The 27,556-nt window shown below is 44.0% G+C and overlaps 2 protein-coding genes and 2 non-coding genes across 4 annotated transcripts; all 4 read left to right on the top strand.

Annotated features, from left to right (window-relative positions):
- The first annotated feature begins 1,271 nt into the window (after window positions 1-1,271).
- senp3b (SUMO specific peptidase 3b) lies at window positions 1,272-14,635 on the top strand. Its single transcript, XM_061031508.1, has 12 exons — window positions 1,272-1,587; window positions 3,386-3,511; window positions 3,851-4,555; window positions 4,703-4,816; window positions 6,161-6,272; window positions 6,554-6,701; window positions 7,300-7,347; window positions 8,834-8,911; window positions 9,108-9,245; window positions 9,765-9,848; window positions 10,396-10,446; window positions 12,191-14,635. Exons 2-12 carry the CDS (start codon window positions 3,424-3,426, stop codon window positions 12,299-12,301), a joined length of 1,677 nt encoding a protein of 558 aa, XP_060887491.1. The 5' UTR covers window positions 1,272-1,587; window positions 3,386-3,423; the 3' UTR covers window positions 12,302-14,635.
- Window positions 14,636-17,297: 2,662 nt separating this feature from the next.
- On the top strand, window positions 17,298-27,194 carry eif4a1a (eukaryotic translation initiation factor 4A1A). The gene is made up of 11 exons (XM_061030628.1): window positions 17,298-17,421; window positions 18,941-18,983; window positions 19,198-19,330; window positions 21,249-21,388; window positions 22,766-22,934; window positions 23,364-23,473; window positions 23,676-23,819; window positions 24,455-24,592; window positions 24,742-24,831; window positions 25,601-25,680; window positions 26,333-27,194. The coding sequence occupies exons 1-11, from the start codon at window positions 17,399-17,401 to the stop codon at window positions 26,475-26,477; spliced, it is 1,215 nt and encodes a 404-aa protein (XP_060886611.1). The 5' UTR covers window positions 17,298-17,398; the 3' UTR covers window positions 26,478-27,194.
- On the top strand, window positions 21,770-21,906 carry LOC132959125 (small nucleolar RNA SNORD10). Its single transcript, XR_009666917.1, has one exon. It is a non-coding gene; the product is annotated as a small nucleolar RNA SNORD10 (small nucleolar RNA).
- Window positions 23,003-23,139, top strand: LOC132959126 (small nucleolar RNA SNORD10). Its single transcript, XR_009666918.1, has one exon. It is a non-coding gene; the product is annotated as a small nucleolar RNA SNORD10 (small nucleolar RNA).
- Window positions 27,195-27,556: the final 362 nt, after the last annotated feature.

The raw sequence follows: 27,556 nt of genomic DNA on the forward strand, positions 1-27,556 counted from the left end.
TTGTTGCCAACTCGCAACTGGAACGCGGTTATCTCGGGTGTGACGTCATTCCCGGCTCCGACATACGAGTTCTGAGGTATATGGAAAGCTCCGATTGGTTGCATGTCCTCCCCAGCGCTCTCCTCCCAACATTTGTACTTGATGATGGTCTCCATATTATTGATGATGATGGTTGTGACGATTGTTTTTGTTTGATAACGACGACTTATAAGATGGTTTCTATACTGATTAGAGCTCTCAAGAACTGCAGTCAATGTTGTGCTTTGCCTCTGGTCACTTCCTGTCAGCACCTGTGTGTCCAATCAGACTCAAAGCTGATCGTTTGCTCTTACTGACATTGTTCCCTTTTTTCTAGATCCTTGCTTGTGTTGTACTTACTCTCTGATGTACGTCGCTTTGGATAAAAGCGTCTGCTAAGTGAATTGTAGAATTGTAGAATTTCCTGTCTCTCTTCAGCTGTCCTGTACGGTCAACAGGCCCAAACAATAACTATTGAAGATAAAGATAAAGATAAAGATAAACTTTATTGATCCCCCGTGGGGAAATTTGTGCATTACAGCAGCTCCAGAAAACAGGGGACAGGAATACAATTATTAAAAATAAAAATAGAAGTTAAAATCAAATCAAACATATTTACATCAGTTAAATAAAAAAATACAATAATGTAAAGTTACACAGTAACTACAAAAAAACTACAAAAAAGGTTTTGTTCTTAAAAAAACACACACAGTGTGTAGCATGAGGTGGTGATGCTGTTAAAGAGTCTGATTAAACAGTCTGACAGCAGATGGGATGAACGACCTGCGGTAGCGCTCTGTCTTGCAGGGTGGGTGTCTGAGTCTGCTGCTGAAGGAGCTGCTCGGGGCCCCCACAGTGTCATGCAGGGGGTGAGAGGGGTTGTCCATGATGGATGTCAGCTTCACTAACATCCTCCTCTCACCCACCTCCTCTACAGAGATAAATAATAATATGATGATTAGCACTTTGGAAATAAACTGTGACCTCTGCTTGGAGGCCCCCCCCCCCCGTGAATTCTTGCCCAGGGCCCCAAAGACTTCAGAGTCGCCCCTGTGTTGGAGTTTTTTCTGTACATTTTTGGTAATAAACAAATTACAAATGAGTTTGGTGAACTAACTTGTGAGCACAAGATATATATATATATATATTTTTTTTTTAACTTTTTGGGACTTCAATGGCGCCATATAAATAAAAAAGTGAGTTGTTTTAATATTTAAATGTTTTATTATTCTTGAAACAGTGTGTGTGTGACGCCATAGCTGCGCGACGCTCCTGTTTGACATGAGAGCGGAGAGAAGCCTGCAGTGATCCGGCTGCTTCAGACCACATCATCACTTCAGAATCATCCCGACGACTTCTCACACACCTCGTTTCCTTTAAGACTTCACTTCGTGCTCGAGCGTCTCTGTGTGAACCGGAACACCTGAACGAGCTCGCGGGGAGGTGACACCTGAATGCTCCACACCTGACTTCATTCAATGAGCTTCAGTTAGCATCCAGACACATTAAACCCGCCCAGCTTTCTACCTGAAACACCTGGATTCATTCATACACATCTAACTGCTAAAGGTAAGCACAGGTGTGTGACACCTGGCTGTGACAGTTTGTTTTGTTGTTGCTAACATGCTACATAGCAAGCTAACGACAACACAGCTAACACAGCTAGCCGCAGCTAACACGGAGATAACGCATTTATTCACCTTTCTGACACCTTCAGGTGATTCTTAACGATGACGCAGCAGGTTTGAATCGTTAAAGTAATCCACGGTGTACGTTTTGTACTCGTGAATTGTATTTATTTAAAAGTGCTCAAACCGAAACGGCGATGCTGCTAATGCTAACGCGCTAACGCTAGCATCGTGCAGCGGAATGAATTGTTTTCACCTCAAAGACTCTCCGCTGGACATGACACCGTACAATCTCATTATTCACTAATTTAAATGCTTATTGTCTTATTGGCACTATTATTCTCATAGCTATGTAATTGCTAGCAGGGAATCTACCAGGCTAGTTAGCGTACAAGCTAATGCAACACATCCGCTGTGCAGCCAGGTGCACATGGTAACAGAGATGATAAACCAGCAGGTATCTCTCTGTGAAGGACACACACCTTTCTATAAGACCACCATAGCTTTAGGTTTCCTAAATGATTAAACTATCTGCGCATTAGCCTGCTGGCAACACCAGAAGGTTTAAGTTTTAATCAGCAACTTGTTTCTATCAGTGAACAGAAATGTAATAAAACCTCTTTATTGTCTTTACACAACTGTACAAACTAGAAATAATAAAAGCTGCACCTTAAAGTGCACAAACATATATCCTCTCTTCTCATACTTAATGTGTGAGTATGTACAGCACATCATGGTGTAAACAGATACAGGATGAAAGTAAAAACAAAATAAAAAAGAACATTTTGTTCTTAATTTAACAGATAAATTGGCAACGTTTCTGTTCATCACCAACGTATTTGTACATTTTAGTCAGTGTCAGCTCCTCTGCAGCGTCTGTCCGTTTGTAAGAGTGTTAAATCAACTTTAGTATCTTTATAAGAAGCTAAAAGAACTGGACTAACCATTAGTGTTTACTGACCTCGACTTGAAACTGAATGGACCACCACATCTCTCTCTCCTCTCTCTCTCCTCTCTCTCTCCTTTTTTTTTCTCTCTCTCTCTCCTGTCTCTCTCTCTCCTCTCTCCTTTTTCTCTCTCTCCTCTCTCTCTCTCCTGCCTCTCTCTCTCCTCTCTCTCCTTTTTCTCTCTCTCCTCTCTCTCTCCTTTCTCTCCTCTCTCTCCTCTCTTTCTCTCCTCTCTCTCCTCTCTCTGTCTCTCTCTCTCTCTCTCTCTCCTCTCTCTTTCTCTCTCTCTCTCTCTTTCTCTCTTTCTCTCTCCTCTCTCTCTGTCTCTCTCTCTGTTCCTCTCTCTCCTCTCTCTCTTTCAGGCAACATTTGGTTTAAAATGTGACTGAAGATCTGGAGTAAATTAAAATAAAAATCTTCAGTAGAGACACTTGGAGCTGTTAGGACTCTGTGTCAGGTTCTCTAAATGTCCTGCTTCTATACTTTTAGATTTCCACGTGTGAAGAAACAAAACAATCTGTTGTTTTAATGATTGATAATATTGAAAAGTACCAAAGCTTAAAAAAAAAAAAAAATCTAATAAAGGTGTGGGAGAGGAATGAGTCCATAAACCAACATTTGTTTCTAATGTTTTTGTACAATTTAGTCAGAGTGCTGGATTTTAAGTAAACAAAGTACATGAAGTATGAACCGTAGTGATTATGTTGTAAAGTAGAGATGTGCAGATTTTGAATGACCTCTCCTGTGACTTTGAATCACACGCTCTCTGTCGTCTGTGCTTGTTGTCTGCAGGTGACGAGCTGGCGCAGGTAGTGGGTTGCTCGTGGATAATGCGAGACAGTGGCGGTAGCCTGACCCAGAACCGCTGGCAGGGAGACCTGGGTCTGACCGCTGTGGGGCAGGACGACACCGGAGGAGGTGGGACTTTAACCCGTGGGTCAGAAGTAGTAGGAGCAGCATAGTTGAAGTCAGATTCCTTGAATGTGTCAGCTTACCAGGGCAATAGAGCTGATTCTGACCTGTTGGCTGTTTGGCCGGTAAAACCCTGTGATTGTTGTAGCGCTGAAAGGTTTAGCTTTCAGACTTAATCAAGTGAGAACCAATTTAGTAGATAAAAGTCAGATAACAGAAAAACAGGTTCATGTAAACAATTTGTAATATTGATATTTTTCAGTTAGCATATTATTTATGAAGCTTCTGCTCAGTGATGTCAAAGTCACAACTTAATATTCCATCCCTGCTCCTGTCTGTGCTCAGGTGGGATTCCTGGAGACCACCTCATAGTCCCGGTGTCAGGTCACAGCGTGCCCACCCCCATGCACCTGAGGCTGGGGCAGAAGGAGAAGGTGTGGACAGGAGAGTATCTAGATGAAGATGAGGAGGATGAGGAGGATGGGATGGGACGGATCGAGGCGATAGATGAGGATGAAGAAAACAACCTGGATGGAGAGGAGGAGTTCGATGGTAAGGGTTGGGACAACAACGAGGAGGATGAAGACGAGGAGGAGGATGAAGAGGAGGGGGACGAGGATGGAGACCAGGAGGAGCTGGAGTGGGACGTCCCAGACTTCTCCTCCCAGTCCGACCCTCCTTCACACCCGCATTACGAACCACTGCAGCAGGCAGAGGAAGGCAGGGACGTCCTGGTGGAGGAGTCAGTCTCCCGGGCGGAGGCGGGGAACCACCTACGGTTCCACCTGAGCAGGAACCGGAACCTGGGGAGGCTCAAACTCTGGCAGCGCCTGCGGACCCACAGGGGTCTGAAAGTCCGGCTCACACAGCACTGGAAGAGCTGGCGTCAGCGGGCACAGTGGGTCTGCTCCAAGGGGCAGCGGTGGGGCCGGAGGGGGCAGAGGTATGGCCTGTACGGCAAGCAGAGGAGGACAAAAAGGTATCGACAATCACAGTACACCGACGGAGAGGAGGACAGCAACGATGAGAGGTTCACGAAGTCGGACAGAGGTACGTACCTGCATGTTTTTGACTTCAGTTTGTGCGTCTTTGTGACCATCACAACGTGTTCTAGAATTCAGTCAAAAATATCGACTAAGTAAGAGAATCCACATCCAGAAAGTGAAATATTGTGTCATTTCTTTCTTTCTGCGTCAGATAAAGAGTTAAACGGCTGCTCTGCAGACAAGCAGGAGGACAGAGGGCGGCGGGAGGTGGAGGTGAAACCTCTGGAGCTGGCCCTCACTGAGGAACACATGAGCTGTGTGACCGGTAGGACTGCGACTAATCAACTTTTTTTACACTAGTCTAATGACAGATTATTTATTGTTTGAAGGATGATCCTTTAATGGGTTTATTTGATCACCCCATGCTTGATGTTTCTGCAACAGAAGCAGAGAAGACTTTACTGACAACTCAGGAAACCTTGAAACATTTAAAAATACATTTTTGTGAAGATGAGCAGAAATCTGGTTCAAAGCGACGGCCATTTTTAAGGATAAGTCACATTGTGCAGACTCCCCAAGCTGCATGCAAAAGTTACAACATGGTAGCTCATGGTGAAAGCAGAAACTGTAAAACTCTCTAAAGCAAACAGATTGGAGTACATCGATATGTCAGGCAGGCACAGCGCTGATCTTCTGAAGCCGAGGGAGGACGCAGCAGCCTTATTGTTTCTGCTCTGATCTTTAATTAGCATCGTGAATGGTCGTTGCTAGGTCTCTCTTTCAGGAATGTTTTCACATCATGACTTTAGATGACCTCAGGCAACTCTTTTTGCCAAAGCTTGTTCTCCAGGTGAACCCAAGCAGAGACCGGTTGCAGCCTTCTCACAGAATCAGCAACCCACCGATGCACTTTGTGTAGATTCATGTGTCTCCAGCCCCTTTCACACATGCAATTCAATCTCTGTAAACTCCCTGAACTTGTCTGGGTGAGCTGCATTGGTGGAACAGCAAACAAATCATCCCACTCTATTCCTGCAGCCCCCACTAAAACATTCTGATGTTAGGGTGAGCTGATGTGTATGTGCAGCCGTTACAGCGCAGGCCTCTGTTTCATTGTACGCCATCTTTGATATGTTGTAGACGTTACTCTGAGACTTTTGCTGTGACTTTTTTAGTCCTTTCTTGCCTCCTGAGACCCCTCTAACCCCTCGTAGCTGACACAGGCACGTTTGTGAAAATGGGGTCTGTTAGCTTTGTTTTGGTGAATGGTTTCAGCAGCCATACTAGCTGTAAGAGCAGCGTCTGAGGCTCTCGTCTTTGTGTAACACGGTTTAGGTTATTTCTTAAACGTCAGTCGTCAACTGCAGGCTGTGACACCTGGCAGGCTGTGACACCTGGCTGTGACAGTTTGTTTTGTTGTTGCTAACATGCTACATAGCAAGCTAACGACAACACAGCTAACACAGCTAGCCGCAGCTAACACGGAGATAACGCATTTATTCACCTTTCTGACACCTCCAGTCAACTGCAGGTTGGGGTTCTTTTTGGTCACATGACTTTGCTAGAAGGTTAAATAGAACGCAGTAATGTAAAAGGAAAGAGTGGAGCTCGCTGAATGGAGGCCAAAGTACGGATTCATTGGATTGTCTTGTGTTTTTTGGGTCTGCAGGTATTCTTGAAGAGTCTCTCCAGCAGTACGGCAGTTTGATCCCCATCCATGTGGACGACATCGCGGAGAAACTTCAGGACATCTTCAGCGAGAGCTTCTCTCAGCCGCACAGGTAGGACACACACTTCAGTCTCTTCTTGTTTCTGTGCTCTGATTGTGCTTCAAGGTACTTTTCCTTAAGGATATAAGGTACGACCTTATCTCCAAGTTAGGTACACACTGTGTGAAAACACTTTGATATCAGTGTACTGCCCTGACATTCAGCGCTGACATGCTTTAAGTTAAAAGGACATCGATAAAAAGATCTGGAGGCTGAACTGAAGTTCTTTGGATTTGTTTGTAACTGACTGATGTGTGTGTGTGTGTGTGTGTGTGTGTGTTTGTGTGTGACAGGAAAACGGTGGTGCAGCACCTAATACAGTCCTTCCAGCGCTCGTCGGGCTCAGCTCTGGCTAAAACGTTCCGAGTGAACTACAAGCGTCACGTTCTGACCATGGACGACCTGGGGACGCTGTACGGACAGAACTGGCTCAACGACCAGGTACACAGAACCGTTGAGAGACTGTTTACATCGCTCAGTGAGTTTGCAAAGCAGCATCAGGACTCAGGCGACAACTCACCTTAATGAAATGCAGTCAATCAAAGTCTGCATGAATAAGATCTTTGAAGAGGCGCACAGCAAATCAGCACCAAACAAAGCGTCACGTCCGTCACAGAAAGTGAATCAGCTGCATCACTGAGCTGTGCGACGAGGTCTGCGTGCTGCAAGTTACTAACAGACAACGCTCTTTCTGAAAGATTAGCCGGTAGTCGGACTCTGTGTCTCTCTGTGTCAGATTACACACGCTGTGCATTGCAAAGGTGGTAAAAGCAAACGAGGTCTCACTCGTGTCATAAATTCAAACACTTACTGACTCTCTCTCTTGTGCTCAGATCCTTTGCAATTGTCCGACGTGAATCCTGCAGAATAAAACTTGAAGTTCTCTGAAAGCATTTTCACCTCTAAACGTTATCGACTTCTCGGCCGTTTCACCGTCCCCTGGCACTCTGCTTTTAATAAAATGACTATTTGAACACAGGATTTTCATGACACACCTCTTGTTCCTGTTTTAAGACTTCTGTTGTTGTTGTTTTTTCAGATCATGAATATGTACGGTGACCTGGTCATGGACTCTGTGCCAGAAAAGGTGAGGAAGTGAAGAATTACTGATGACTTTAAAAAAAGAAGAAGTCTGTATAGCCGTTTTCAAATATGCACTCCGGATAATATCTAGATATTTACAGGAGGACTTCTCCGGAGATTCTCCCGAACTAGCCGTTCACATATGCTCCTCACAGCGGGGGACTTTCCCTGTCAGAGGGGGGAGGGGGGTCGGGGGATTTCCCGACGTAAGACGTGACGTAAATAAACAACGCGGAAGTAGCGGACGAAGCAACAGAGTCCGCTACACGACGTTATAATGAGAATATTTGCCTTTATATCAATGCTATGTGTAATCCAATGGAATGACAACATCCACAAAAGAGCGGAGAACAACACACTGACGAACAGACGTGCAGACGTTTAATTCCAATGCACGGAGATCGTAGTGGTCGCGTGCAGACACTTTAGCCGGTCACTAAATAAACGTTACTCGGGTCCCATTGGCTCGAATTGAAAACTGGCCGAATAAAACGGATGGTATATTCGGCTGCGTTCAGACATCAGCTCACTCGGATATTCTGCGGATAAAATACTAGGGGTCTGGCGAAAAATGCGGCTGTTTGCGTTCACATATAGCTTAAAGACCCTCCGGGAAGCCAAATCTCCGGAGTTTTTCAGGAGATTTCTGTATGTGTGAAAAGGGTTTCTGAAAGTCCCTCCAGGATGTTGTGATTGTTGTGACCTAAAAAAAAAAACAACTAAAACTCTGAATGAAGCGTTAAAAAACTAGCCCTGTTCAGAGCTCCGCTTCAAGCCGTGATATTTACGCCCCGTGGCGTTTTGCCTTTAATTGCAATGTCGTGGAGGCGTAATGGGGGGACGCAGTGACCCCCCCTCTGTACCGTCTTCAGAGGCGTTACAGAGGAGAGACGGGATCAGCTGAGCCAGCCGGGGAGAACAGCGCTGTGTGTGTGTGTGCATGTCTGACTGTGTGTGTATGTGGAGCCTCCGCTGTGCTTCCTCAACGCCGAAATGCTATGTGACCTCACACACTGAGAAGCCATTATTACACCACAGAATCAATATGAATGTACAAAGACGTGATGAGGGCGGAGCTTAGTAACGGTGCTTTATGGGAAAAAACTGTCTGAGAAGGATTATGTCACGTCTGATGATTTAATGTTAGCCTTTTTAATCAGTGAACTGACATCGCTATCCCGCCATCTTATCTGAAGCAAACACACTCACGCACACATGCCACAGTCGAGGCGGGTCTTGTGCGATGGAAAAGTGCCTTTGCACACTCTGCAAAACATCCGGACACTGACATTTAGGTTCAAATAAATGTGAGGTGTTCATGTGGCGCACTTCATCTTTTCAACGGATAACCAGGACGTGAGTGTGATGTTGGACTCGTCGACGAGCGAGGGTTGTTTGGTTCCAGATGTGTGCTGTCAGAGCGCTGCAGGTGTAAGTGGTGAACGTCTTGTTCATCATCATTTCTTCTTCCTCTCTTCTCTCGTCCTCAGGTTCACTTTTTCAACAGCTTCTTTTATGATAAGCTACGGACAAAAGGCTACGAAGGAGTCAAACGGTGGACGAAAAACGTACGTACACCTCTGAACCTTTTTGAAGCATTTGACGTTCTTATTTATGTAGTCGGATAAAAAAAAAAAAACAGCACACATGATTTCACCTGAAGTCCCCGCAGACAGTTTGAGTCTGCTGGTATATCAGACTGCAGTTTGAACCCTGAAGGTCACCTGAACTGTGATGTCACATATCTCCTCTGCCCTCCCTCAGGTGGACATCTTCCAGAAGGATCTGTTGTTGATCCCGATCCACCTGGAAGTCCACTGGTCTCTGGTCAGCGTGGACATTCCTCGACGCGCCATCACGTACTTCGACTCTCAGCGGACGCTCAACAGACGCTGCCCGAAGGTACGACTGGACTCCTGGCTTCACCAGTCCAATGTGTTTTATACAGGGTGTTGTTTACGGGACGTCTGAAGCCAAAGTGACTGAACATAGTCTTTAAGTATTTACACCATGTGTCTTCATCTTGTCCTCTCTCAAACGACCCGGGTCGTTAAATTAATTTAGACTAACACGCCGTAATCAGGACGAAATAATCCTCTTTTAGGGCGCCCTCACACCAGACAATCTGTACTTTTCCTGAGCAACGTGGACAGCCTTCATTATGGAGGCATCCAGAGTGTTCTGTCTGTATCTGACTAACATGATTCAGAATAAGACACACAGTCAGTAAAGTAGCCGTCATGGTCTCTGTGTTGTTCTCTGATGTGCGGACACGGACTCGACCGCACGTCCCTTTTTATTTTTTAAAATCTTTTATTTTCTAACCCGCCTGCCTTGTAAACTAAGCATGCTTCATGACCACGTACATTTATTCTTCACCTCTGCCGTTGTTTCATTGATTCTCTTGTTTTTGTTTTTCAGCACATTTTTAAATATCTGCAAGCAGAAGCCATCAAAAAAGACCAACAAGACTTCCTCACGGGATGGAAAGGATTCTTCAAAATGGTGAGGAGATTTGTTTTGACTCAGATTAAAAACTAAAGAACAGAATAACACAAATAATGCTTTAGGCCTCATGTCCACCTGGCGTTTTATCCGGGCAGTAATGTTCTGGCTGTGCGCTCGGGAGCTCTTTCATGAAGTGTTTGTGCGCTGAGTAGAAAAGCGCTGCACGTCTGTCCTGTCTCCATGACAACAGTCTGTTGACAACAGCCACTGTATGACCGAAACTGCTCCGTTACTTTTTACTGCATGTTTTATATTTGAGATTGTTTATTTCCCGATCAGACTCAGAGCAAGGAGGATGTGAGTACAAGACACGATCCGTAGGAGACAAAAATACGGGGAATATCAAACACATGGGAAAGAGCGCTAGTGACGTCAACACAGCCTTTTCTTGGAAGAAAGGAGCTGTGCGCTGCGCTTTTCCTCCAAAAACCTGATTTTTGCTGTGAATGCTGTCTTCTCATTGAAAAAAGACGCTGCCGCTCAGGAAAAAAAGTCAAACACACATTGCTGCATGTTGCTCATGTTTTGTGGTTGTATGTTGCAGAACGTTGGTCGTCAAAACAACGACAGCGACTGTGGAGCGTTTGTGCTACAGGTGAGTTCTACATGTTCCTTTTCTCTGTGCTGTGAAAAGTCTCAGTGTGACTCCTAACCACACAAACACCCCGCTCCTGGAGCAGGTTCTAACGTCTCTCCATTTTTCAAAAGCATCTCCAATATTGATCCTAGTTTGAGCACGTTTCTGCTCGTGGAGCTTATTAGAAACATGCAGAGGCTTTTTAGGTCGGGTACAATCACTTCTATCTGAACCACTTCTCTTGCCCACTTCCATCACTGCAACACCTGTTGACCTGATAACTGCTCTCATATCTGGCAAACCAAGGGGCGTCCAAAATGGCTGTGTGGGGGTGCCTTAATACCGCCTACCTTCTCTGGTCCAAACAAATCCAGAGCATTCAGGACAGAGTCCGAAATTAACACCCGCCAAGCGCCAAATGTGGGTAGATTTTACATTTGGCCAGTAAATTTTAGAGGGCTATCCGCCACAGGGCGGGTAAATGTTTTATCAAAAATTCATAAAAAACTATGCTGAGTCGGCTATTAAGCACGTTTGATGTAGCCTAGCTGCAGCTACTTTTCCCTGCTCCTCTCTCTGCTGTCATGAGTGCGAGCATCACGGGGCACGCTGAGACACACCAACATACATTGCAGCGCGAACGCACACACACACACACCGGAGCACCAGCCACCACGTGCACCTATTTACTTCTAGTGCTTCAGCAAACAGTTGATCCGTGATCCGTACGGACCGAGTCGGGAACACATGTGATCCGGTCAAACAGTCGGTTCGACTGTGTCTGCAGCTAACTTAGCGATAGCAACGTCATAAGCGTGTGAACATCTCCACACAGACTCTGTGAAACAGCGCTGTGTTACAAACACTTTAGATATCCTAGCAGACTCTAAATGCACACTCCACTTCTCTTCCATCAAGTGCAGCAGGAGCAGTCAGAGATATACACACGTCCACTAACGAGCAGGCTGATTATATTAAGTGTCTAATATTGACAGCTAAATCAGGAGAAAACTTGTTTTGACAATTAATAATTTATTATTCTCATGGGTTTTTGTTTTTAGTCTGTAATGTTTTAATGTAGGGGCGGTTTAGAGGGAGCGGGGGATGGGGGGTCTGGGAACTACTGCCTACAAAAAACAAAGGCCAGCAAATATATTTATTTTTTTACAATTTCTCAATTTCCCGATCTGATGACATGATCAAATCTGTGACTTAAATTTGTTATTGATTAAACAGAACATAATGCCTTCTCAATTAAATGTACTGTAACAGATGTGTATAGGACACAAAAACAAAATTTGTTATTTTGGCCGGTAAAAAAATATGTTTGGCGGGTGAATTTTTTCATCTACCTGCCACTTTGGCCGGTGAGTCAAAAAGTTAATTTCCAATCCTGTTTCAGGATCAGAATCTAAAGTTAGAAGGAGGACATACTGGCTGCTGCATTGTTGTCAGAGAAGCCAGCACTTCAACATGTTTCCTTAATGTCTGATCATATAGTAAGATCACTTTATCATTTCACTCTCTACACATCTTACTGGTTGATCCTTTAAGACTTTCTCCTCTCTAGCGCCGTTATTTTGTCCAAACATGGTCCCTTCTGGCCCCAAAACAAAAAACACGGCAGCGGCAGAAATGACAAACTCAAGGCTCCAAAGTGGTCCTTCAAACCCCAAGGTCTGGATCAGTGATGCTCCGTCCTCTGTGCTGCAGTGTGCGTGTAAATGAAATGTGTCGCTAACTTGTTGATCTCTCTCCTCAGTACTGTAAGTGTCTGGCACTCGGGCAGCCCTTCAGCTTTGGCCAGCAGGATATGCCTCGTCTGAGGAGGAACATGTACAAAGAACTGTGTCACTGCAAGCTCACCCTGTGACCCCCTCCCCCCGATCTTAGCCACCCCCGCCCGCCATCTCCACCTGCTCCCACCTGATCCCGACATCACGGAGAGACTTTGAAATAACAAGAAGAGGACACACGGGGGAGCTAAAGAGTGACTGGAGAACTTTTCAAAAACTGTATTTTTCTCTGCCGACATCCAGAGATTCTTCTTCTTCTTCTCTTGTAGGTGACTTTGTTTTGTCTCTCTTTGCTTCCCTCTCTGCACCCTTTGAGAACTGTTTAGTTTCCAAGTCACGGTTATTCCTTTGTGGTTGACAGAGGCCAAGACTAGCTTCCTTTTTTACATTTTGTCCGGGATGTGCTGAACCTCCATCCCATCGAGTCCGGCCATGTGTTTCTCTCTGAATGAAGGTCGTCTGAAGAGTCCAGATGAAGTGTTGGACCTAAGTTAGTCTTTTCACCTGAGCTGCCGGCGGTTGATTTGAACGACTCTGTGTCAGCTTGTGGTTAAATAGTTTCGCTGCTCGATGATGATCCATCCGGCCTGCACAGCGTGCGGTGCTCCGCTCCACAAGTCGAATCTAAAGGTGTGTTCAGACGCAAAGTGAGCAAATATTCCACAATGTTTTCAGATTCTTGTGATGATCCAAACCAACTCCTTTCAAAAACTGAAGATGAGAGACACGTCTCCGTCTGCTCTCTGTTCTCACGCTGTGATAGAAAACATCTTCTGCTGAACTCGTTGATTCATTAGAAAAGCAGCAAACAAATCTTAAAACGTCTTTATTAGAGCGCTGGGTAAACTGAAAAGACACACGAAGCAATCTTTGTTTGGTCGTTTCAAACTTTAAAGGAACTTCAGATCTCATTTTAAAACCGGCAAGCATTTTCAAAACTGCACAAACGCGTTGGCAACGTTTCTATGTGGCGTCTGTGCTGCTTAGACCGCGTGGAGGACTTCTACTTCTGCTGACGTGGGCGATTATGTTTTAGAATTTATCTTGAATTGAATCGACGTTTAGAAAATCCAGTATTGTGACAGTTGAACACGTCTTTCGTGTTTTCAATCTGACAACTTTTAACGTCATGTGAAGCGCCATCTAATAATAAAGACGTTATTTTCAGAGAGATTAGTCGATGATGTCTGTTAACATCCCGAGGTTTGAAAGCAAACCTTGTTCAAAACGACGTGCCTCTAAGAGTTACACGCAGCAGGTTATTCATGAAGGAATGCAACGCTCGCTCAGAGGAAGCATGAGAAATGTTCAAACCAAACTCCATTCAGGAAACGAGCATTTTGAACGTGTTTATCTCATGTTGCAAACGGAGCGGACAAATCCTGAATTCAGACTTTTCACAAATCCTCCTCCTGATGTCGTTATCTCAGCGTCCCTTAGAGCAGGTTGTTGTCCTTAAATCGGTTTATTTTGGCTTCATAGTGAAGGAAAGGCACAGGACACAAAGGAGGAGATGAATCAGCTGTGTGTTCACAGAAATATCCAGCAGGAAGAAAACGTGGATGTGTTTGAATAAATATCAAAAATGATCCTGTGGTCAAACTTTTGCTCCACTTTCTGTCTGAACACCCCGCCCCCCCTATCCTCAAGCTTTACATATTGACGATGCTATCCGTGTAATGAGCACGGTGTGCCACAGGAGTGCGACACCACCTGTCCAATGTTCCATATTTGTTAGTCACACGATGTCTGGATGGAATAAGTGAAGATGAAAGTGGAACTTAAAGGAAGCAGTCGTGTTTCACGCATTTTTCCGAGCGATATCTGATTCAGCAAAGAATCCCTGAATTACACGACGTACTGCCCCGCCCCCAACCGGCCCTCCTCCGTCGCTCCTCATCGTCAAACAGACTGAACACCTTCACACGAGAGAGACTGGATCTGCATCGACGCCCCAACAGGAGCAGAAAGACTCGTCGGGTATCTTGACATTGCATTTATCTTTTTCTGTGTTTATCTCCGTCAGTAAACGTGTTGATATGCTTCTTGCTTTAAACAAACGGTGTTAAAAAAAAAAAAGGAGGACTTTGTGTTATTTTTGGAGAGAAGAGCAGAAAGACGGTCCTCTGTTTTTTTTTTTTTTTTTGAAGAGCCATGTCAGCGAGGACCACGACAGACGGACGGACCGAGTGATCGCGTACGTCCACGGCGGTGTTCCAGGACCCTCCTCTTCTTTTTATAACAGAAGACAGAACTTGTTGATAGCTGTGTGTTTGTTTTTTTCCCTTTGTTTTTTCTTCAAACAGGAGTTGATGCAACAGAGTTGACAGTTTTATATATCTTCTACGATGCGTTATGGTTGCTCAAAATAAAAATACACAGCAAACTGTTGACTATGCGTTTCATCAGAAGTCCTGCCCGGGCGTGAGCCGCTGAGTCCCCATGATTACTGCGTTCTCTAAAGATGGGAATAATATTTGTGTTTCATCAAAGAATAACTTTCTTTGTGATGTCACGACTTCCATCATATATTACAAATCAACGTTCCTACGACTTTTTTCCAATCATAAAACAACTTAAGAGTCAAAATTAAAAAAGGAAACATGATTGAAAGTTAGGCTGAGTGTAAACCACAGACTGTTCCTGCAGGGGGCGCTGGAGTCCCATCGATGGCGGTCTCCATGCTGGAAATGCTGTCTCAGTCTAACTTTCAGTCAACCTAACGACAGGCTGAGAGCTGGAGCTGAGGCGGGTTTTAAACCTCCTGACAAACTGTTACATCACGCCCACCTGTCAATCAGGTCAGCTACACGCCTTATTGTGAATAACTCTTATCCTTCATCAAATCAAAACTGATGAGTCATCAAAACATTCACCCCCCGTACAGTGTGTGTCGATCAAGACATGAGCTAATCAGACCTATTTGTTTTTTTGAACCAGGCTGTAAACATGTTAATCTCTGCTGTAAAAACAGACTTTTTAGAATGGGTGTGTATGTGACTTCCTGTGTTTCTGCAGCCAGCCTCTAGTGGACACTCGAGAAACTTCAGGATTTTATACTTCAACATCAGCTTAATTTTTCAAAATCAGAGGTTGCTGCTTGATGTAAACGTGTTATCAGCCTAAAATCACGACTTTATCTTTAAAGTTTGACTTTATTTTTAACATTTGGACTTCATTATCGAAATGTCAGGTTATTCTCTTCTACAACTTAATGCCAGCAATATGACGACTTTATTTTGCGTTAAAATTCTGTGGGGGAAAAGTATTTCTTTCATTGAAACCTTTATTTACTCTCTAAAAAAACATTTAAGTTTCCCTAATTTCAGTTCATCATGTCGTCCAGATTACAAGAAGATATCGTTTATTAAAGCCTCATGGGGAAATTACTTCTGCCCTGTGTTAGGGAGACATGCTACACACACATGCACAAACAGGATGTCAGAGTGAGGGGGCTGCACGCAGCGAGCGCTCCTCAGCTGGTGGGGGTTCAGTTCCTCGCTCAAGGGTACCTCTCCAGCTACTTGGACCAGTGACCCTCTGGTTCCCAACTTAAGTCCCCACAGACTGAGCTACTGCCACCTCGCATTACAAGAAGAAAAACAACAAACACTTATAATCAATTACAATTAAGTTAAATTAAAACACTTTTGGAAACAAAGTGGCTTCAAATCAAAATCCTAAACTCTGCTGGAGCAGGAAGAACTCTGAACTTGAAGCTTGAGGGACTTTAAGAACGAGCCAATCAGAAGAACGGGTCATGTAGGTTCCCCATTTCCACTCCAACAGGTCTGTGATGTAAGGTGGAAGTTTTCCGATAAGAGCCTTGAAAATATATAAAAACCAAGGCTTTTTGTGCCACGGTGAGGAACGCCGAATCTATCTCCAGTTATAAATCTGAGAGCGGAGTGATCGACAACGTCCAGAGGCTTTAGAGTCGAAGCTGCAGCGTGTTAATAGTAAATGGACTTGAGCTTGTTTAGTTGTTTTCTAAACTTCTGAATACTCAGAGCACTTTTGCACCGCAGGTCAACCCTGATCCTGACTGATCCGAGTCAGGTTTGTGTCTAAACTGAGATGATCTCCCCAGCCTGTGCAAAGTCGACAAACTAATAAAAAATATATGGGACCTAAACCCCTAAACCCTGCATTCATGTGGTGTCGAAAATGCACATGAACGCCTTCTCAAGTCAGAGCAACAACTCTTGGGAGAATTGGTGACTTGCTGTTATATTGTTCATCAAAAAGATATTTTGTTAATGTTAAGATACTTTTAATTCACGTATTGCACATCAACTTTTAGCTCAGATATAACTTTTAACAGGGAGGACTATCCTAGGAGCACCTGAAAGCAGCCGAAAACATGAGTATCTCCCCATGTTTCATCTCTAACCAAAACAAAACTGTTAAACTAAACAGTCTGGGAAGGTTTGATACTTTAATTGGTATAAATTAAACTTTTGGTTGGATTTTGAGGATCAGGTATCTCGTTTATTCAGAAAAACAGAGCAGATTTTATTTCCTCCTGTGAATGCAACACACTTCCCAATCTTTAAAAAAGAGGGAAATAAATTTGGGGACCCCTGGAACCTCCTCAAGGACCCCCTGGTTTATTTAGCTCAGACTGTATGTAGGACATGTTGCATAAAATACTTCAACATGCTTCACTCATGAAGCTTGTGATGACTACAGTGTGACTCAATCGCAGTTTCATTGTGTGCAGGTGACATCACAGGCTGCTGGAGGTGTCACTGCTGTAATTTTCCATGTTTTGATTCTGCGAATACCCGAGATAACGTGAACTATGGTTAAAATGGAAACAGGAGAACAATTATTTGGTCTTTTGTCCGCCTGGAATGATGGCTGAACTAAGAATGCGACTTCGGAAAAACGTTCACCGGCTTATCCCGGACGAAAGGAGCTTCGTTGCCTCTCATGCAGTTTCGTAATAAAACGTTAACCCCGCCTTCTTGGCATGCCAACGGTAGAACAATCGCCCACTCCTCTTGGCGCTAAAACCCGCCTTCTTTTGTGTGGCGTTCAAGACGACCAATCACAATCGTCCATGGGCGGGACTACAGCTAAATGACGGCGGTGTGTTGCAATGAGAAAGCCTCTTTGTGTGTTGTCAACGTATAAAAGACATTTCTGCCGCAGTTTCTTTCTTTGGAATAATGTCGGCTGAATATGAAAATAGGTGAGGAAATATTTTCATGATTTTAAACGTATTCTGCGTTTATAGAGCCGAGTTTTTGTATCGATGTTAACATATTAGAGGTAATGTGTGACTGTAGAAGATGAAGACTTTGAGGGACACAAGCTAACGGAACGTTTCTTTAGTAACCGCCGGGCCTGTCGACAGCTAGCTTTAAGCTAACATTAGCCATTATCTTCTCGCACATGAAAAATAAAATGATGATTAAAAAACATCATTCCTGTTTAATTGATGCCGCGTGCTTAGTTACGATCAACGGGAATGTAACGATCGTTCCCGAACGTGACAGAATAATTAAAATGTCGACCGGTGTTGTATCGTATATTGCTACCTGTCGAGATGTGTTAGCATGCGGCTCTGTGCCGTACATACAGATTTATTTGATATTACGATGATATATATATGAAGTGAGTAGTGGATTATAGTAGTTACTTGATCTGGTCGCATTATTATTTAAGAGATACGGACAGCTGCTGCTGCATGGTAACATTTTGGACAGGGTAGCAGATCACGACAGAACACCGGCTCTTTCAGTAGCACGTGAACGCGCGTGCTGAAGGCCTTCCTCATCCCGGGTTTTATTAATAAATCCAGCACATCAGAAATCTCGATTTAAAAACTCATTCTTGGTTGGAAATGTTAAATCGTTGGTTTTCACACGGTGAAGACAAACTGTCGGATGTTTTGTTGTAGATTTTCGTGAATTTGTTCTTCTTGATGTGTCGCGCACATGGTCGCGTGAGGGGCTCGGACAATGCCGGTAGAGTAGGCCGTCCGGGCCTGCGCTCCGAGAAGCTTTCCCCACGCTGTTTCCTCCCTGTTCACGGTTATATCTACCTCCACAGACAAAAGCCAGGCCTATGACCGTGATCTGAACGTTTAAAAGGTTTCGCTGACTCGACAAGTACAATAAAAGGTCACATAATGCGTAGCGGGGCCTGTTAGCAACGCCTGTTAGCCTCGCCCGTTAGCTTCCCCTTTTCTCTACTGACATAAAGTCTTATACTTATATTTCTGCCCCACATTATGTCGATGTTGGGTGGTCAAGGCGTCACATTAAGCTGTTACGCTGTATTAATTCGGTTAAATTAGCCGTAGCCGCCGTTCTCGTGGACTCTCGTCGATTTCAGCTCAGATGAAGAATCGACCATCTTGAATAAATGTGGTAAAAATGGCGGACTCCTGAAAAGGCGTTTGCTCCCAAGTAGACGTATAAAATGGCTAAAGTGATTTCCAGTCAATCCTAGCGCTCAGGATACGAACTGTAGTCAATGTTTTGTAAATAACCATGAAAATGTATTCATAATGTTCAAGTTTAATGTTGGAAATTCGTTAAAAGGTCGTGTCAATAAAGTGTTAAAGATGTTTAAGACTTGCATGTTTTTGTGTTTCTAAACTGCATGGGTCGGCTCTGAGTCTCCTGCACAATAATGCTTAACGTGAAATAGTTTTTGAAATAACAGGAATAAAATCATTGACTTTATTGTCTTGTCATCCACAGAGACAATGGCCCCGAGGGCATGGAGCCAGATGGCATCATCGAGGTGAGTCCCACTGTTATCATCAGGGTCGTAAAACATCACACCAGCATTCCCGCTCGACCTTTTAACATCTGGAAATTAGATTTATCTTAGTATAAAATGCATTGAAGTAACGATCCTGTAACTAACCCAGACGATCAGTAAGCTGATGTACGAAGACAAAAGAATCCTGTCACTAATTTTAGTCTTAATTGTCTGAATTTGTTCACCCTTTCAGAGTAACTGGAGCGAGATCGTTGACAGTTTTGATGAGATGAGCCTGCGCGAGACCCTTCTCAGGGGAATTTATGCCTATGGTTTTGAGAAGCCCTCCGCCATCCAGCAGAGAGCCATTATCCCTTGTATCAAGGGTGAGTACCATGTTCTTTATAAACGAACAGACATTTTCAGTAGTTCATATGCAAAGAACAGTTATGTGAGGTATGTCATTTATAAACTGTTGTTTTCTTCAAATGTCTTACTGAGATTTTGCACTTCCAAATACTAATTCCTCTTCACACATAAACGTCAGTGTGAATGAGAGGGGAAGAGCTGTGACTATTACGTGTAGAGAGGGAATTCTAAGCATGTTACAAATGTCCATTATTTGAGACTTGTGCGCTCCAGGGTTCCCTCTCCTCCCAGCTGGTGTGTTGGTGAAGGACTGAATGTTCCTTGGTAGAGAAGCTGTCTGCCCTCCACTGTGTCCAGGTCCCAAGTCCTGGAATCACAACTAATTGGCAGATTACACTAAATCCTTAAAAACAATAGTCACATTTCATTAATAATGAACATTTTGGAGGGGACTTAAGGACAGATGGGATGAATTTTGGAGGCACTTTTGTTTAGTGGTGCCCCACCCCCACTCTCCAAATGTGGCTAAAAATCTAATGGAACAGTGAAGTGCCCAGAACCACCACATTCTGTAGGTTGATGACCACATTTTAAGAAGATTAAAGATTTACTTTATTGATCCACGCAAGGGGATATTCTGTTTTTACAGTCTGTTAATCATGCAACACACAGGCTGAAATATACACATGCACAAACAGGATCCTATGGACATGCACTAATGGAGAGATGTCATTTTGTTTTGAATCGTCCCATACGTGACTGTCAATACACACATCGCAGTACTTTGATTGGCTCTCACTTTGTCCACCATTTGCTCGAACCCCGCCCCCCCTCCTTTTTAATTTTCTAAGTCCAGTTTTTTTAAACGGCCCATTCTGTGTGCGTCTGCGTTGGTTGCTGCGCAGCTCCTGTCCTGATGCATGCCATTACAAAACTATACCGCATCAGACTGTCATCCAGCCGCTCGGCTTCCTGTTATGCCGAGGCTCCCCGGGGGCTCATGGTAGAAAGCTTTACCGAGCAGCCCTGCATAGACTGATGGTGGGCTTATGATCTTGTGCAATTATTAATGCTTTCTTTCAAATTCTCCTTACCAGTCTCGATCGTGGCAAATAAACTATGTTAACGGCGTTTACCGCTGTCACTGAGGGTAGCAGGAGTAGACGGCAGCCAAGATGGCGATAAACGCTGATTCAATGTTTGGTCATAAAAAGAACTGAAGAGCTTGTAAATGGCCATAATAAAACGATCCATAATGGCTCTCTCCTTTTCCTAAGCAGATAAATGATCTGCAGTGTGGGACAACACTCAAATATTAATCTGATAATAGTGTTTGAATCGAACAAGCGAATCCAAACCACTAAACTGAAAGCTGATTTATGATCAAAGTAGGAAGATAACCTGCAGCCAGCTCATTGTTATAATACATATCCGTCTACATTACAGGACGCAACATTTTAATGTGGATCTACTTTATAATTTGTAAAATCTAACTAAGCTTTGAGTAAAGCAGAGTTGCTAACCAAAGTCATTTAATCCATGGACAAAAAATACAACACACTCCTCTAATGTTGTCCATCAAGTGTCAGAAATAGATGTTAGTTTTATTACATTTATGTCAAATTAAACGGAGCCATGCTGGAAACAGTTCTTCACACATTGTACTCTTTTAGAGAGATGATATAAATCTTGAATCTGTGAATGCATCCTAGAATCGTAACTTTTAAATTCAGGTGCAAGTATTCACTTACTTTCTACAACTGATGACCGTTAGTCTAAGACCAGCAGACAATGGTGACATCAAGTAAAATCCTCCTGGGTATATTGCCATAATATAAATCAAAGCAGTTTAGACTAAACGATGGTTCGGTTTGGGATTAACATGAAGATGGTGCTTACAGCTAGTTTAATTTTCACGTTTGTTCCGTCCTGCAGGTTACGATGTGATCGCTCAGGCCCAGTCCGGTACTGGGAAGACTGCCACCTTTGCCATCTCCATCCTCCAGCAGGTCGATGTGGAGCTGAGAGACACCCAGGCTCTGGTCCTGGCTCCCACTAGGGAGCTGGCTCAGCAGGTACACTTTTTACCAACGATTAATTGCACCTATTACATCACCCGACTTGCAGCTTTGAAACTTAGTTATGAAAGTCTATGGGGCAGAAACTGCCGAGCATCTGAACGACATCAGTGTTTATGTTTTTGGGAGGCTGACGGGAACAAATCTGATCGTATTGAATCCCACACACAGCATTGAAAGGTCTACTGATAGTTTTAATAACTATAATTAACTTAAAGCCAGCTGCTGTGATCTATAACAGTCAAAGCTGTCACATGACCACGAGACAAATCAAAGGTTCTTCTGCATTTATGAAGAAACCTGGAGAGGTTCCTCGTACCCACCTCTCCCGTTGACTTATTATTCAAACGTTTACACTAAAGGATCAGAAGAACGTGCTGTTAATGATGAAACTCATGCGTGTCAACTGACTCTGTGAACACCGGCTGTGTTGACGCTCTGGTCGGCGTTCTGTTGGCTGGAGTTGTCGGCACAGCGGGGGTCCAGAGACGTGATCATAACTCGTTCTGAATACAGCACAAATCACACTTCTGATGATCTCACTGACTGTTACAGTTAATGCAAGTTCACTAGGGTGCGCTGCTGATTAGAAAAATTCTGTCCACATGGCACTGAGCTCCCGGTGCTCGCCTTAATGTCTCAATCATGATTTGTCTTGCCCTTTGCCCCGTGGTTAACACAGCCGTGTGTAATCATGCGCTCTGGGTGTGACTCCCCAGGTGATGAATGTATGCAGCCAGATTTGGAATATGATCTGAATCCATGATGACACCTGTTAAGCTAAACAGCCTGAAGATTAAAAAAAAAAAAAAAACTGCATCGGCCTCTAAACTTTTGACAGTTTGAACGTTGAGAAACAGGTTTACCTGTGCAGAAGGCAGGAAGTTAAGAACACAGTCAGGTGTTTATTCTTTACTGGAGTTGAGTGAAAACAGGTTTTAGATCTGGTAAGGTAAAATGTTTTGGTACTGTGATACAGGCTGTAATGGCATCACGTCATATAAACGCTTAAGAAGTTATTTTGCCCTTTCAAACAAATGTGATATTCTTAATATTTCTGGCTCCTATGGACTGGTAAGTGTACCAACATCCTCCTCAATCTGTCTGATCAGAGCTGCGATAGCAATGCCGTCATTTATCTCAACATCCAGACGACGTAAACGGAGCAGTTACTGTCACACAGCAGCCGTTATCATAGAAAAAAACAGTTGTGCAGCCAGCAGTTTTGTACCTATAAAACTGCCAGGTGTGCAGAGGCCCCCCCCCCTAAGTCTTAATCTTTTCTGTTTTTGAACACTCTGAGATCATCATAAGGCCTTTTTAGATGTTATCCTTGTTGGGGTTCAAGGAGTATCAACTTGTGTGTTTCTGCAGATCCAGAAGGTGGTGCTGGCCCTGGGCGACTACATGGGAGCCATTTGCTACGCCTGCATCGGAGGGACCAATATCCGCTGCGAGTCCCAGAAGCTAACGGCCGAGCCCCCTCACATCGTGGTGGGAACCCCCGGCCGCGTGTTCGACATGTTGAACCGTGGACACATCTGTAAGTTATCGTGAAAGTAAACCATCATAGTAGCCCTCGAGTGTAGTTCACCACCAGAGAGAACGTGCTGTTAATGATGAAACTCATGCGTGTCAACTGACTCTGTGAACGCTGGCTGTGTTGACGCTCTTGTCAGCGTTCTGTTGGCTCGAGTTGTCGGCACAGCGGGGGTCCAGAGACATGATCATAACTTGTTCTGAATACAGCAGCCATCAAGGTTCTGAAATGGAGACTTAAAACTAGCGGTGACGATGAAGTCAGACTTGCAGAAAATGCAAGTAATGAATAAATGTTATGTTTTCTGCCATGACACAGCGACTTGATGCACATCAGTTATCCTGAGATCTTCAGATATTTTCTACTGCAACATCACACCTGAACTATTTAAAGCTTTCCATCATTCGTAACCGTTTCACGTTTCTCTTGCAGCCTCCAAGTACATCAAGATGTTTGTGCTGGACGAGGCCGACGAGATGCTCAGTCGAGGGTTCAAGGAGCAGATCTACGACATCTTCAGGAAACTGGTCAGCTCCGCACAGGTAAGACGTGCACACCTGTACTCTGCTTCTTGGTCTTTTTTCCTCCATTATAGAAAAGCAGCTTCTGATTTTCTGGTATGATATCTATAAGAGCGAGCTTTGCTTCAGGACCTACAAATAAAACACTGAAGGATTTAAAATATCAAATGTTAAGAACTACATGTCAAGGTTTTAACGGCCCTTACCCTGTCTGTTCCTACAGGTGGTCCTCCTGTCGGCCACCATGCCAGCTGACGTGTTGGAGGTCACAAAGAAGTTCATGCGTGAACCGGTGAGGATCCTTGTGAAGAAGGAGGAGCTGACCCTCGAGGGTATTCGTCAGTTCTACATCAACGTGGAGAAAGAGGTAACATAGCTCCGCCCTGTCCCGTCTGTGTTTGAAGCACATGGACGTCATTAGATTATTTGTGATTTTGAGACAGAGTGCGGTCCAGGGTTCCCTCTCCTCCCAGCTGGCGTGTTGGTGAAGGACTGAATGTTCCTTGGTAGAGAAGCTGTCTGCCCTCCACTGTGTCCGGGTCCCACGTCCTGGAAGCACAACTAATTGGCGGATTACACTAAATCTTTTTATACAATAGTGACATTTTAATAATTAACATTTTGGAGGGGACTTAATGATGAATGGGCTGAATTTTGTAACACAATATCTGTTTAAAATAACCTCCTGTTCAGTCCCTGGATTCTATAACTCATTGAGATCAAACTACTCGTACGTCTGAAGTGATTCAGAGTGACGCCTCTTTGTGACTGATTATTTACAGTTAAACAGAGACTCACAGGAAACTGACGAACATGCACTCAAGACCATGACATTAGTTTATTTTGCAGATGTGGTTTTGACCTGAAAACGAGGCCACCTCTTGATTTACCTTGTATGACTAAACAAATGCTACACATAGAAAGGGTCGTTGTTGCTAGAAGTTATCGGCGACAGCAGAATGTGGAGTGTCACATGTCTGACCTGTTTTCTTTGTTTCTCAGGAGTGGAAGCTGGACACGCTGTGTGACTTGTACGAGACACTGACCATCACACAGGCCGTCATCTTCATCAACACGAGGAGGAAAGTGGACTGGCTCACCGAGAAGATGCACGCCAGAGACTTCACCGTCTCTGCTCTGGTAAGAAACTCTTAAGACCACGAGCCCTCTTGCTGTCATCGCTGTGATGCAGGACTGTCCTCATGAGGTGAACGGACACAGAGACCTACCTGGAGCCTCTGTATGACGTGTTTATTTTCTGTGTGTAAAGTTTGACTCTTGTGTTTCAGCACGGTGACATGGACCAGAAAGAGAGAGACCTGATCATGAGGGAGTTCCGTTCCGGCTCCAGTCGAGTCCTCATCACCACTGACCTGCTGGTACGATCTCTATTTTTATTCCGTTTGTTAGACAATAAGAAGGTCATCGTCAGGTCACGTCCAGGGTTCCCTCTCCTCCCAGCTGGCGTGTTGGTGAAGGACTGAATGTTCCTTGGTAGAGAAGCTGTCTGCCCTCCACTGTGTCCAGGTCCCACATCCTGGAATCACAACTAATTGGCGGATTACACTAAATCTTATCACATTTTAATAATGATGGGACTTTTTTAAATTGGAGTTTTGTAAAGCAAAGTGTGAGAACTTCTTGAATGCTCAATATTTAGACTGTATGGAGTCCCTGAAGGGTCATGGACGGAGAGATAACGGTAAAGGATCAGGAGACCCTGGAGTTTTGTGACTCTAACCTACTTTAAGACCGGATCACTGTTATAACGTGTAAAAGTAATTTACTTTGAGGGGGAATTTAGCTGCTGGAAAAATTTAGTTTGGACTTTTAACATGATTTGAAATTTTTTTGGGGCGAGAAACTGTCAGGATTTTGTTCAAGGTTTCTTTGCATGTTTAATAGTTTTGTTTGTTAATTTGGGCGAGGTGTTTTCGGCTTTGACTTGAGATTTGTTTATTGTGATATTGCTTGACCTTCTAAGTTTCTCAGGATCACTTGTTTTACTCCCGCGTCCATTCAGCGTATTTCTTTTTGATGCAGCCTGAGTGTTTGCTCTGACTCATTGACAGACTGATCTTTGGCTCCACATGTTGCTATTCTGTACGATCGATGTGTGAAACTAATCGCCTTTACGTTCCTCTACAGGCCAGAGGTATCGATGTCCAGCAGGTGTCCCTGGTCATCAACTATGACCTGCCGACCAACAGAGAAAACTACATCCACAGGTAAGTTTCAATATGTGTGAAACGGAAGTGACTCTGCTTTCTTAAGTGGTTAAATCACATCAGTTATCTGGACAACTCGTGGGCTGTCTGTGCTTCAAAACCTTCAGCGTAGGCTTAGAGCTCGACTAGCGTACTGTAGCTAGTAGGAGCGCAAACTCCACAGAGCGAAAACAGACGGAACTAAAAGAGGTGCACAGAAACTGCACGTTGTGGACTTTGTTGAAAAGCAGGAAGACAATTTAATCCTTTTTCTTTCTGGGGAAACCCCCAAAATAGACTGTCTTGTACCGGTGAGACTTATCGTCTGTATTTTATGGTATAGGTTTTTACTAGCCATTAAAGACAGTAGTCCTTAAATAAAATGGACTCTGATTTGAATATATAAACCAGCAGCTGAGAAAACTACTTCGAGTACAAAGAAAAATGTACAGTTAAAAGAAAATGCCATGATGCACCACACTAACTAATGGAGCTGGCAGCACATCAGGAGGTCCTTTTGAATATAAGATTAAATCTTTGTTTTTGTCAGTGGCGTCTGGTGTCTCTGCAGAGCTCGATAAGAGTAGAACTAAACTCTCAGGAGTTTTCTGACCCAAACACTTGAGCCTCCGGAAAACATGCTGGATGAAACTGATCGTTTATCTCCTCTCAGGATTGGTCGAGGTGGCCGTTTCGGCAGAAAGGGAGTCGCCATCAACATGGTGACCGAGGACGACAAGCGAACCCTGAGGGACATCGAGACCTTCTACAACACCACGGTGGAGGAGATGCCCATGAACGTGGCTGACCTCATCTAGAAGAACCCTCACACACGCCCTCTGTCCTCCCCACCCCGCTTATTTTAGAAGTCAAACCTTGTTTCTTATAAGATCTGATTCCAAGAACTTCTTTTGCTAAATTCAGCCTCGACTTTTACCCCCTCCATCATAAAGGAAAGGGAGAACGCAGCCACCTCTCCTTCCTTTCCTTTCAAATAGATTCGGCCATGTTGGAAGGATGAATTACTGACCTGCTTTGTGTGCTTTCTTTCCTTAGTCCAATCCAAGACTCACCCTGCGGCTCTCCTCTCAAATTCCAATTTGAACATTTCCACCCGCGGACTTTTAGCAGAAAGTTTGTAACAAGAGTGCAAAACGACCGCATTTCCAAAAAGCACATTTAAAAAAAACAAAAACCCAAGGTTCATGATCAATTAAAGGATTTTAGCTGAATATCAAATAACAAACTCTGCTCGGTTGTGTTAACGTTGTGCATGTTTTCAGAGAAACTCCTGTGAAATGTGGCTGTGATTTGTAGCTGCTGGATAAGAGGTTTAGACTGCAGCTCAGTTTGGACTGGAAAATTAATCCAACAAGAAGCGCTGCATTTGACCTGATCAGTATTTAAACAACCTTCAGTGTACTTTAAAAAAACAAACAGCCTTGAACATCCATGATCATGTTGCAAAGAGCAGTTTTTGGGGGCGAGAGTACACAGGGCATACTCAATAAAAAGACCTGTATAGTAAAAATCCATCATGAATGAGTTGTTTACCATTTTACTGCTGTTTCATATATATATTTTTTATCGCTATTGTACATACTGCTTGACTCGTGCAGTAGCATTCAGATGAAGACCGACCGCTGGCCGAGGACGTTTGGAGGCAAAACGACGGTGAGTTGGGGGAAACTTTGCCTCCGGACCCTGACGACCTGGTTGGATTTTCACCTCTAACTTTTTGTTTTTGTTTACTTTGATTTTTTTTTTTTTTTTTTTTTTCTCCACAATATCTTGATTTTGATGAGGTGTCGGTGACTTTTTGTAACCTACCTCCCCAAAATGTCAGGGGGAGGGGGGGTGGCTATCTACACAAAAGGACCAAACTATAGATTAAAGT

Source organism: Labrus mixtus, chromosome 23 (assembly GCF_963584025.1).
Source record: "Labrus mixtus chromosome 23, fLabMix1.1, whole genome shotgun sequence".
Taxonomy (NCBI): Eukaryota; Metazoa; Chordata; class Actinopteri; order Labriformes; family Labridae; genus Labrus; species Labrus mixtus.

Coding starts and splice junctions, on each gene's coding strand:
- senp3b (XM_061031508.1), top strand. CDS start 3,424: ATGCGAGACAGTGGCGGTAGCCTGACCCAGAACCGCTGGCAGGGAGAC. Junction 6,702..7,299: donor AGAACTGGCTCAACGACCAG/GTACACAGAACC, acceptor TTGTTTTTTCAG/ATCATGAATATGTACGGTGA. Junction 7,348..8,833: donor TGGACTCTGTGCCAGAAAAG/GTGAGGAAGTGA, acceptor TCTCGTCCTCAG/GTTCACTTTTTCAACAGCTT.
- eif4a1a (XM_061030628.1), top strand. CDS start 17,399: ATGTCGGCTGAATATGAAAATAG. Junction 24,593..24,741: donor ACTTCACCGTCTCTGCTCTG/GTAAGAAACTCT, acceptor CTTGTGTTTCAG/CACGGTGACATGGACCAGAA. Junction 24,832..25,600: donor TCATCACCACTGACCTGCTG/GTACGATCTCTA, acceptor GTTCCTCTACAG/GCCAGAGGTATCGATGTCCA.